This window comes from Parasteatoda tepidariorum, chromosome 2 (assembly GCF_043381705.1).
Source record: "Parasteatoda tepidariorum isolate YZ-2023 chromosome 2, CAS_Ptep_4.0, whole genome shotgun sequence".
NCBI classification, from domain to species: Eukaryota; Metazoa; Arthropoda; class Arachnida; order Araneae; family Theridiidae; genus Parasteatoda; species Parasteatoda tepidariorum.
The window spans coordinates 105,031,704-105,044,719 of NC_092205.1; the positions used below are offsets into that span (position 1 = coordinate 105,031,704).

Consider the following 13,016-nt stretch of genomic DNA (forward strand, 5'->3'; position numbering starts at 1 on the left):
AATGATCAAGAATTACAGTGTGTTACACAATTATAAGACCATCCCAAAAATCACATTTTTGTGGTACACTGCATGAAATCACTAATTTTGAAATAGTGAAGCAATTTGTTATATTTTATCAAATAAAAAGAAAAGTGAAAGGCAGCAAATGGTTTTTTTTTAAAAATCTGGGTGTTTACATAGTTATAAAACCACCTATTTCTTTTTCCAAAACTGTTTGAATTTTCAAAATATTTTTGAAAGTTTTATGTTAGCTATGTGTAAAGAAAACGATATAAAGTAAATAAGAATTTAATTAATTTTCATAAGAAAAACCCCAACGGAAAAAAATTATCTCATTTAGAAGTTCGATATTTTTTTAAGACTCTGGAAAGTGAAACGGGAAATATGTTAGTTTAAAAAAAAAAAAAAAAATTGCTGCAAATAATGTTTAAACCAAAAGAGGTTGAAAAGATGTGGTAGGGGGAAGCTTTGGAAAATAGATTCAAACTTGCAGCGAAACAGAACTTGTCTACTAAAGAACCCATGAAACAGTCTGGCCGCACTTCGAATGTTATTCTTCGAAAATTAAAATAGAAAGACTATTAAATCATCATAAGGAAGAAGCGGGCAGAGATCATGGACTATGTGGAAAAATTTTAATTTTTCCGATGAAAAGAAATTCAATTTGGATGTCTCAGATAATAACTATTGGCACCCATGTTCGTGGGTTCGACGGCCGAAGACTTCCCGTGTAGGTGACACGTTAAATCTGCCCACAAAGTCATCCAAGCTCCTTATTCAGAGAAATGGTGGATCAACATTCTTTTAGTGATGTAAAAAAGTTAACTTGTGGTCTTATTATTTTGTAACATATATTTTGGGAGGAAACTTTTTAAAATTATTAACGAAATATTTGTGAAATATTATTGCGAATATTATACGAAATATTCATAATTATGTGCATGCAATTTGTTTTTAATTCATTAACATAATTTTATATTGGGAAATTTATATTACTTATAATAAAAGTCTCAAAAACCACAACTAGTCTTATAAATGTGTTTCACACTGTATTACATTTGAGTGATTACTGTTTATAGGGTATAATAACTATTGTTAGACAAACCATTTACGAGAATTCTGTATTAATCCGTATTACGTTTATTAACCTTTTTAAATCTTTTAAATAAAAATAGCGTCAGTATTTTCTTTAATCCTTTAGAGAGAAATTTTTTTAACTAGTTTTGTATTCAAATTTTTGGGGGGATTAATTTTTTTAAAAGTTTACCTTAGTGCCTAAAATTAGATTTTTAAGAACAATTTTTGGAGGGGTGGTGGAAAGGGGGATGCTATTTTCAAAATGTTAAGAAATGGATATAAACTTTAATTTCTACTTCATAAATAACAGAATTTATAAATTCTGTTATTTACAACTACTAATAAACTAAGAGAAATGAACGAACGCAATGAGATGTCGGTCTTTCATTTAAACCCTTCGCTAATCTTTACTTTCCAATGGCCCCTTCACTATTATTTTTCTGAAGTTATGAGCCGTATGAATCTGAAAATAGCTTCTAATTGACATTTAAAAATGAATAAAATGGGTGGGAATGATACTTCCCACGGCCTTATAAATGGTTAAACGAGAATGATTTAGGCTATGCAAATATTTTCAGTACCATAGCAATTTGAAGATTGAAACTATAGAATAAGTGTAGGAAAAAAAAATCAAATTTGTATTAAGAGTCGTTTTGTAAAATGAATCGTAATCGATACAATTAAGACGTTATCAGAGTTATAAGAATTAAGCTTTCCTCAAAAGCTATTTTGCATCAACATTAAACACATTGAAACCTTTTTTTTAAAAAAATAGCATGAAATCTTTACATTTAGTCTGGAATTAAAAACTCGAAGCATTTTTTTTTCTTTCAGAAACGAAATTTTAGTTCTTTTTGCCGCTTCAAACTAGATATTAGATGAACGTAGATTTTGTAAAAGTAGTTTGCCCGTTTCATAGTTAAAAATGCAAGGTTAATGTGGCTTCTTATTCCTCCAGCTGTCCGACGCCAGGCTGTGATGGAAGTGGCCACGCGAACGGTACATTCCTCACCCACCGTAGTCTTTCAGGCTGCCCCAGGGCGGCCCAGGCGGTGCGTAAGGCTAAGGCTTCCAATGATGACGACACACCTGCTGTGGCCATCAAGCAACAGTCAGGTACGTACTGTCCTTCATGAGTCAGTACTAGATTTCTTATTACAATTCTCTTACCACAAGATAACATTCAAGTGCGCCAAAATGACGTCATGTCACATTGACGCACTCTCTCGAGATGTATCGCCTGGTACGAGAATTGACCTTTCAATCTTTTCTGATCATGACTTTTAAACGAAGCAATTACGCCTTTCAACTTATTACAGAGTCGAATTCTCGGCCGTACATGGCGCCACTGGAAAACAAGAACAATTGCACCCCTCTGCCTTAACAGGCATACGAGAGAGAACTTATTACAGAAAATATCTATTTAAGTTTTCTTTTAAATTTAGAAACGGCAAAAATAATGAATTGAGTTCTTACGAAGTTTTTTTTTTTTTTTTTTTTTTTTTTTTTTTTTTTTTTTTGCGCCAAGTAAAATCTGTTCAAATAACCTTACTTCACGATGCTCGGCATAACGTCAATTGTATTTCGGTTAACTAGTTTGCTTTTCTCAATAACTAACTTTACTTACAATAATTACATAGCCTAAATCTTCTTCTCATTAAACAATAGAATGTATTTTGTGATGGTTCCATTTTGCGTGCAACAATTCGGATTCCATCGGAACAAAATTTACTGTTTTTCTTCTCCCGGAAAATACAATGTTTTGATGTTTCACAATGATGATTTGAACTTTTTTAAGACTACAGTGGACTCCCAAAATCGTGGAAAATCACACCAAAAATTGATTTTCTAGTTTTGACCATTCATTAAACGATATAAAAAAGCACATTAATTATTAAAATCGTAAGAATTTGTGAAACATTCCACACTATTAGTGTTATTTTGCTTTTTTATTACAAAAACATGTTATTGTGAGCGTTTTGTGTAGTGTTTCTCAAAACAAAAATCTTGCATCGAACAGTAAATTGAAACAGTTTCATGAGCTGTAATTTTGGTAACTATTCCACAAAACTTTTTTGACACACTCTCTAGATCAATAAAAAGAAACTTGTAGAGAAAAAATGTCGAAATAAGGTGTCACAACGTATGTTATAGTCATTTCAATGTTCCAAAACGTTCACAGAGGGACAGTTTTCATTTTTTTTTTCTTCCGAAATTTGCTTTTTTTTCTTACTCTGTATGGAAATTAGTAGAAAAATGTGTCAATTTTTCCCCTACAATTTGAAGAGAAATGTAAATAGAGTTGAAATTAACAAATAATCTTTAAATTTAAGGAAAAATTTAGCGCAAGGAGCTTATTTAAACTTCAAAATAAATCGACAATTTTTTTGAAAGAATTTAAATTTTTCGTGTTATACCATGAATAACGAATCAAATTTTTTTTTTATGTTCTCTCTCCAAATATAAACAAGTTACAGCAATGTAACATTATTTAAGAAACACTTATTAAGAGTCCACTGTAGCAAAAATTCAAATAACTCACAAATTTTGTTGAAAATGCTTTATAAGTTTGCACAGTAGTATATATTTTTTGGTACACGGCCCACGCACTTTGGAAGAAAATACTTTTTTAGTCAGGGAATAATCAGGCAAGCTCATCAGTTTTACACTTGAATGATTTGAACTTTTATGTCAAATATAATCAGTAAAATAAGTAAACAATTTTATTTATATACATTCTACTTATATCAATTATAATTTTTTGTTAACGATCACTGTGATACAATTCGTCCTAATATTCCATAATTAATTCATCTTGCATTGCATAATTCATAAATCGTGTACCAAACTGTTGTTAGCCATAATATTTGTGATGAATTCGATATCGATTTTTAAGAATGATCGGTATTATCTTTGTCTCGCGCTTTTCGATATTTATCGTTGTCGATAATTGTATATTAGATATTGCGATAGTTTTTTTTTTTTGTAAGACATAGTAACCACGATCATAATCAGGTGTTATTTAAAAAATTCCGATATTTCTTCACGTTATATCTCTCACCTTATCCAAACACATTTCACGGAAATCTGACTCACCTAAATGCAAGAATTGATTATCGATTAAAAATGCTACTTCGAGGTTTTATTTTGGTGCGACACAATAAGTTCGATCTTTCAAGGCCGAATAATTAACTGAAAAGAAAAACAAAAATTAATGATTTTACTAAATTTTATTTTAATTACGACCCAAGCACTAAAGTTATACAATAGTTAATAAAAATAAAGATTAAGCAAAGCAGAAAATAGTTTTTAACATTTAAAAATTAATTTTTGGAAGAAAAAAAACACTTCATTTTGATCATTAACTTTTGATTTAAAATAGCACAGTCCTCTAGCCAAGGTTATTCGACGCACTATTAGTTTCTGCCATCATTTTTTTCCTTTTCGTTTCGCCCTCAATTCGTCCCCTGACTCAATTTTCTTCATTATGCGTCATATACGCTAGCTTCTTCAATCTTTGTGATATTTTGCGGTCACGAGTGCCTTTACTTCAGCTTTGAATGGTCACCGGTGATCGGCACTGAGTTCGTTCGTAGCGCCACGGGAGGTCACCTGCTTTTAAATTTTTTTTTTATATTATCGTCACTTTAATGCACAAATTAATGCAATAATACACACTGAGAAAATCATTTTGGCCAGACGGGCAAGCCATGTAAAATTAGTATGGCATTCAACGTGTTAATATGGTACAAGATCGCCTTTTTTACCCACGATGAAAATGTTCCAATTAATTATTTATGCACTGCACACAAAATAAACAAATCTGCGAAACAAAAAAACACAAAGTCACAGAAACGCAACGAACGAGACTGAAACCGGTTTGCACTTGTTTACGTTCCTATATCAATGGGTAATGCAATACGTTAAAAATAATCACAAATGGGAAGTATATAAAAAATCTCCTGAAGAACAATCCATCTAAATATAAACATATTGCCTATAAACTCATGCAAAGCATGTCATTATTAAAAAGAAAACTACAGTGCGTGTTTTAATTTGGGCAGAGGCTATGAGCTATTTTTATAAATTATAATAAAAATGAATGAACGAGGAGGCGATAGAAACATAAAAATGAAGCAAAAGTTTTCGTAACAGTAAACCCTGCAGTGGTAAAAAATTTTCGCTTCACAAATTTCTGTTATGCTTTCGCGTCAATTGATTTTTGGCATAGATTCCTCTATGAAATGTAAATAAAAAGGGATTTTACAGCTTTCTCTAAAAGTGAAGGGGCTGCGAAATCAATTCAAGGTCATTCTCCCCATAAAAGGCGTTAACAAGTTTGAAATGTTCTGAAATATTTTTTGGAAATAAGGAATGTGAATCTCAAAGAAGAGTTGGTTCAACAGAAAAGTCACTACGCTATTTGGAAGTTATTTTACGAAAACATTTCCAAAATGTTCCTTGAAAAAAAATCGTCATCAAAACTGCTCGTTTCACAATCACCCAAATGATGTTTAATTATATAATTTCACGATTCAACAGCGCTTTAATGATTAAACATCTAAAGAATGAATGAAGAGCTTGTATACGCTGCCTATTGTAGCGTGTCCTGTTCTAACAAGCTTTCTGTGCTTGATTTTATGGTGAGGTGTAGGGAAGGCATGAATCAGTTGTTCCTTATCAGGTATTACATTAGTGACTATGTATGGGTGTATTTTGATCAATATGTTATTTATAGTCCTTTCCGAGAAGAAATTCACCATTTTAATTGAATTTGACAACTATTGTGCTAGATCAAGATTGTATGTCTACAAAAGCAGATTTTAACGAAACTTGAGACCCATTTTTTCAAAAATGAATTTCGTTTTCCTTAACAGAAGAGTAAGAAAAAGTAGTTCACAGCAGTCATTCTCCATAAAAGTATTGAAAAGCCGATTCCCGAGTTAACTCGGGTATGTATATATTGCAAATATTTATTATCCCGAGACAACTCGGGCATAGCAGAATGTTTTGTTTTATCACGTTTTTAATCGGCCGGAAGCAAAACAAAAAATAATCTGCTGGAAGTTTGCCATGTTTTGTTTGGGAGTTTTTCTGTTGGACTACGCACATGTTTTGTAGAATGGTTGCTGAATTTACATAGGTACAAAATAATGGCGCATCACTTTACTGGTGTTTGGAAACTGTCACTTTGTGTTTGTTTCTGAAACTATCATACAAAGACTCATATTTAACTTTTTTTCATTTGCCCAAGATAACTGGGGATAGTAAACTGATGGTACATTAAAGTACAAAAAAAAAAAAAGAAATTCAACTTAAAACTTGTGTTTTAGTTCCTTTCATCTATTAATGTTTGCATTCAAGGTAGGGTTAAGGGTTTAATTTTTCTTTTCTTGACAGTAACTGGTGTGGTGGGGGATCATTCCAGCAGCATCCAAGCCCTGGAAGACGAGATAATGGAACTCCAGGAGTACAATGCCCAGGTGGAATCGGAGATGCATCAGTTGCAAACAGATATCACCCAAATGGAGGAACCGATATCGAGAATTTTGGACCGAGTAAGTACTCATCTCAGACTCGCAGCATTTAACCCAATTTTGTCTTATCCGATAATCATGAAAAACAATTTATTGCTTGCTATTAATACACAGGGATCGATCAAGACAGGCCTCTAACAAAATATTTTGAAATTAAATTTCTGAAGCCTAACAATGAAAAGAATCTATTGAACTGCATGATTCAAGAGAAACATTCTAAAAAATTTTGAAGGCAGAAAATAGAAGATTATTTTTTTAAGATAAAGTTTACGCATCTAAATATTAAAGCAAATTCTAATACACTGGTTATCATAAATTAAGGAAAATTCATAAAAATCGCGATAACTCAAGAAATTACACATGGAATTTTATGAAACTTACCCACAATATACAACACATAGTAAGGTATTAAACAACATAAAAAGAAATTATCAGACATTAATAGTAGTATAGAAATTAGCACATGNGACTCCCAAATTTTGACTGTATTTCTTTTCCACCGGTAGCAACGTTTGCTTTGTTTTGTTTACATTACTATTTCTCTTACACGGCGAATCGACCCATGATTGCCGTTAAAAATGTCACAGGCCAAATCTAGCTGAGATGGCTCAACCTATAGCTCTTTTAAAACGGAAACTGAAATAACCAGAGAGCATCAGCTGCGGCAATCTCATACTATTAAGCTAGGCAGAAGTGAGTAGTCTTTGTCGATAGATCTATATTTTAGTATTTTGTCGAAAGCGCTTTTTTTCACGAATTTATATATTACGAATTTATTTGACGATTTTTGATTTATATCACGAATTATACTATAGCACATTTCTAATAGGTTTAACGAATTGCATGTCATTTATTTGAATTCAAATTTATTTTAATGACTTAGTATTTACTAAAAATATGTAATTTTTTTTTTAAAAAAAAGTTTTTATATGAATTTGAATTCTTAGAATTTTGTACCTAAGTTATTAGAGAGCAAAGCGATCTTGGTTTGCGAAGCAAACCATATAAGATTGCGTAGCGATTTTCGGGGATTGGCGAGCGTTAGCGAGCAGGGGGCGCAGCCCACTAGTGTATAAGATATTGTGTGAAAATAAAAACAGTTTGGTGACCACAAACAAGTTAAATCGGCGATTTTTGCTAAAAGTCACAGATTAGCTGAATTATTTTAAAGGCCTTCTATCTTAAACTTTACATATTTGTTAAGAATAGAAGCTTTTAGTTCTTGTTGACACTAATCATTTAATGAAGACTTTGCAAATATGCATTCTCGTTGCTTCAGCCGTTGGAGTAAAAATTGCACCCATTGAAATTCAGCTTTCGAATTTGATAAGTGCAATGTTTACACGAGTTTGGTTTATCACAATATAAAGAAAATTTTAAATAAAAAAAATGCCTTTTTCGAGAAAAACTGTTTCTTTCAGTATTTAAAAAAAGTAATATTGTGGCCTTTTAACTAATTTCTCAGACGGATTTCTGATTACTAAAATATAGGGGTGTCTGGGAACTAGGGTCCCAATAGTTTGTTCAAAAATTGGATTCATGCTTTTTTTTTTTTTTTTTTTTTTTTTTTTTTTTTTTTTTTTTTTNTTTTTGTATTCCACAATATCTCGAAAACTTTTTAAGCGAACAGAAAAATTAATGCATACAATTATAAAATTCGTATATTCAAAAGTCCACGCAAAATTTTTTTTTTATTAAATATTTATTTTTTTTATTATTATTTTTTAATAATAGTGGAGAAATTTTGAATTTTAAGGTGTTTTGTTTCTTTAACGCAGACTTGTAAAGACGTCCTTATTTCGAATTAGAGAAATTAAGTCCATGTAAACCATGAAATTTCAAATACTGAAAAAGTTTTTTGAAAACATAATGCAAACAAATTATTGCGGGCTTACTTCTTCAATGCGTAATCTAGAGAAAAACAGTCATAATTTGTTTCCCTTTTGATATTTTGGAGGAGGAAAAAAAAAACACCGATATAGTGTGTCTACCACTTCAAAAATACAATTCCATTTCCCTAGTATATAAGACATGTTAACTCGATTCTATGAAAGGGTACCTTTTCATAGATGAAGGTTGACATTGTCGATAACTCTCCCCACATGGGTGACCTCCGGATGTGATAGAACACCTTGACAGAAACTCCCAGTTCGGTTTGAGCACGTCTATCTTGTCAGTAACGTCCACTTCGAACTGAACACGCCTACTTCGATGGATGGTTCATATTGAACTGTTGACTTGCTACTTGTGACTGCGACATTATCCACCTCCTCGCGCTATTGCTACTCCGTCTCGATCACACACAACATATACACTAGACTGCTAAAGGCAGCACAGGAGTGACCACGGCCGTGAGCTTAATATAGCTCTCACCATCAGCACTCAAAAAGTACGGTGAACTTAATACGATCTCACGGCTTCTCCTAAAACAGCAATGAATCAGCTAGTGGTACCCGTTCATCGAATTGTATCAGAAATATAATTCTCGTGGGGGGAGTATTTCTACCACTACAACCGAATTTCATGGTTTACTTTAGATTTGCTTGAACCTTTTTAAACTTTTATGAAGGTGAAAAAGCCATTTTTCTACTGTGTCCTCTTATGAATTGTCCAGACATTTTGTGAAAGGTCCGTTTTTGTAAAATTGTGAAAAAATTACTCGTCATTTGTGAATATAAAATAAACGTTAAGTCACATTCTTTCAACCAGGGTCCCGCTTTTGTGAATGTGTGCAAATAGGGTCCTGTTATTGCAAAAAACTTTTTCAAGGAGTTTTTAAATTGTAAAGACATACAAGATTCTGCTCAACACTGTAGAATTGTAATAAAAAATAAATAAATTTTTAAAAATAAACAGCAATTGCTACTACTAAATTCGAGATGCAACATACAAATATTGGGTATTTAGCCTAGACTGCTGAACGCAGAATATTCATTTCGGACGAATAAAGGAAGAAGCGTCTGCCGACGACAAAACTTAGTTTGTTTACATTTGTCTTTCTCCCCCCCCCCCTGGGAAGGCTTTATTCGATTAACAAAACAATAATGAAGATGAACAAATTTGTGAAGGGTCCGATTAAAAAATAAATTATTTTGTGAAGGGTCCGTTTTTATGAAGAGATATTTTGGGACGGATTCTAAACAGATTCCTGATTACAGAAAAGTGCTCTTTTTTGTCCACACTATAGAAGAAGAATGTATTATTTTTCAGGAGAGTCTCCATTCCACTTCTCAGAAGACAAATCAACTGACCGAATACTACGCATCCCTTCGGAACAATTTCATCAACCTCCTGGACCACGTCCGGTTGCCCAACTTAGACGAGAAACCTATCCCGGACAATTTCGACACCTACTTGAACAGACTTCAGTCTCTCTGTGCGGACAACTCTAAAGATGAAGGATCATCATCCAAACAATCTTCTCTGCAAGAATTCAATTCTGCACCCATGTGAGTCTTTCTTTCTTTGCTCATTACTAGATCTCTCTTTAAAAATACGCTGAACAAATTGATAAAATTACTAACATCTTAAATATCACTTGTATCAGAAAAATCCAACTATCACAAAAGATGATTGCATTTCATAATGTCTTTAAAAAAAAAACTAAACTCAGTGGAGCGACAGCCCATCAAGGGCCTACTGTGCCCATCTCAGTTTTCTTGACCTTTGGACTCTGGGAGCAGATGTTCCGCTTTAGGTGGTTAGCCCAACGCAGAACCCCCAGTGTTTAGCATACTTGGTACTCATTTTCTCGATTCACTGTAGGAGTCGACTTATGGTGTCAAAAAAATCAGAATCCCAAGTTAAATTAATAAAAGTTTCGATACTTTCTCGAAGAAATCGAAAGTTGAGCACAAGATCCAAAAGAGGAAATCCAAAGAGTGCGTTAAACATAGCTTAAATGCATATTACAATTTTATTTTTATAAAATACATGAAGGTAATAAAACTGCTAATAGCGAGATTTAAAAGGCGTAGTTATATAAAATACGTGAAATGGGTAAAACAGTGCATGGATAAGAGTGAATGAAATCAGATCTCTCAGAAAATGTTATAGGATTTCCCCTAACAAATCCTTTCGTACATAAAATAGTGCTGCTAAAACAAGGACAAATGGTTAATATGTAATGAACAAGTGTCGCATTGGTGTCTCCGAACAACAGATGTAGATGGGTGAGACATCAGCATTGCGTAGACGCAATACAGGTATAGGATACAGATTAGGTTTGATGTTATAAAGCAGGGGTTTCCAACTGGCGGCTCGCTAAGCTTTTTTTTTTTGTGGCCCGTGAACTAAAATATATTAGCTGTCATTTTTTTGCGGACAATTTTCGCAAACAATCTATATGGGTTTAAAATACTTTTCTCGTTAATAGAAACCTAATTTCTTAGCTTCTGTGAAATTTAACTAACCAACGGTGCAAAAAAAAATTTTTCTCGGGGTTTGCATCCAAGAAAATATTTATTCAAATACAAAAATAATCGTGTATGTTGCTCTTTTTTTATTTCATTTTTTTTATTTTTTGAATATAATTTAGCATGTGTGTATCAGAAATTTTCTCGAAGAAATTCTACGATTTAACTTTTTGAAACCACTCATTTTGGACGAAAATATTGACACACACATTTGTAAATTTTAAATTTAAATATCCATTCTCTTGTGGTTGCAGCAGACAAATCTCAATTTTCTCATTGAAAATTTTGTGCGGTACTATGTAAGTTTTAATACCAGCCTTTTTAAAGTTTTATATCTAAACAATTAGATATCTGTTGCACATTAATTGTTCAATACATAGGTGCACATTAAAGTTATTGTAGTCCGAATTTTTATTATTTATTTAATATTTTTAAAAATATTTTTAAAAATATTATTAGTAACAATTAAGTATTTTTGAAAATCTACTTCTTATTTTAATTTGTAATTCAATTCTCTTGTTTTGTACAACTTGGTAAAAATCTGACAGTAATATTTAATGTTTCTTCAAGCATAAAAGAGTCCTACATAAAATTTTGATAAAGTTGCGGCCAGCCATTTTATTTGTCTTTTTAATTGCGCCCCCGGCCTCATGCAAGTTGGAAACCCCTGTTATAAAGTTTATCGAAGAAATCTAAGGAACCCACACAACTTGATTCTGTTTTAAATCAGTTTTTAGTTCATATCCAGTTGTTTTTAACTTATTTTTCTTTCTTTGTTACAGGCAACAAGCCAGCCGTTGGGTCAGATCATGAGACTCACCCCTATTCTACCTCCCTTCGTACTCAACGAGTTGCCTAAAAAGGTTTTTGTAAATATCTACAAGATATATATATATATATATACATATTGAAGCAAAACTATACGTGTATTTCCAGAAAAAGAACTTTGTCAAAAGACACTTTGAAAAATGGCACTTATATAGAAAAAAAATAACCTATAAAATTGTACATAAGAAGAAACTGACCATTGTGAGTGTTTTTAATTTTTTTTTTAAATAATAATTTTTCGACCCCCAGGTATCAAATGACAACGAGTTCAACAGTGGTCGATAGATGAAAAAAGCTCATTTATTCCAAAGCTCAGCACACTTCATGCTAATCGTTGAAACTGAAATTAGACTGTAGCAAAGGAAAAAAATATTAGTTCGCTACCGATTGTTAGAGTTAAATTACAGTCTTTCAGAACGAAAAGATATTTATCAAAAAGAAATCAAAGCAAAATATACTTAACCCTAAAGCATTCCAAAACAAAAATGGCTACGTGAAAAAATTCAAGATGAGTAGCCAGATTTAAATACGTACATATGGAAGATATTAATAACTTTCTTCTGAGCCCAAAAGAGAGAATTCCATAGACTGGAGAAAAGACGGCGGAGTGGTAAAAAAAGAGAACATTTTGTTGCACGTCGAAAATGGCGTCAAGAATCTGGGATCTGTGTTAGTTCTTGTAAATAGCTTCATCCAACAAAAAAAAAAAAAAAAAAGACTTGAACGTAGTTCAACTAATTATGATGTGATTATTTCACCACCTGCAGGGATTTAGACCCATTTAGTGATTTGTAAATCACTTTTGGTTGTTGGCGCTTTTTTTAAGTGTGTCCATGTTATTGATGAACTGTATAGCGTTTAGAACGATTTTCTCAACACTGAAAAAAAAATGTTATGTTTTTCTCACTACATTGCATCCATTCACGAATCATACATAACACATTCCTTCTCGCGATTCTATTTTTATGAACTATTTGAAGAATGAAAAAAAGAATTGTTTTCACATTAGCGTGCTCTAATGTTTCCAATTGTTTATGTACATTAAGGTGAGAAAACTCATTATTGAAAAATCCACTTTCCATAAAATTATGAAGCATTGTTCATGTTTAAGAAATTGCAACCGAGACGTAAATAGTAAAACAAATTTAAAAAACTA

At 32.2% G+C, this 13,016-nt stretch overlaps 1 protein-coding gene across 9 annotated transcripts in view; it reads left to right on the forward strand.

The window, feature by feature from the left end:
- LOC107443893 (myelin transcription factor 1) overlaps positions 1–13,016 on the forward strand; it is a 270,269-nt gene extending 257,253 nt beyond the window's left edge. For 5 of the 9 annotated variants that reach the window (XM_071178028.1, XM_071178029.1, XM_071178030.1 and 2 more), the window contains 4 exons: positions 2,039–2,196; positions 6,481–6,638; positions 9,828–10,066; positions 11,815–13,016. In XM_071178028.1, the coding sequence (XP_071034129.1) occupies positions 2,039–2,196; positions 6,481–6,638; positions 9,828–10,066; positions 11,815–11,845 (586 nt within the window). In that variant the 3' untranslated portion in view covers positions 11,846–13,016. The remainder of the gene's footprint in view (positions 1–2,038; positions 2,197–6,480; positions 6,639–9,827; positions 10,067–11,814) is intronic. The other 4 variants (XR_011636254.1, XR_011636255.1, XR_002376833.3 and 1 more) reach the window with 1 other exon arrangement.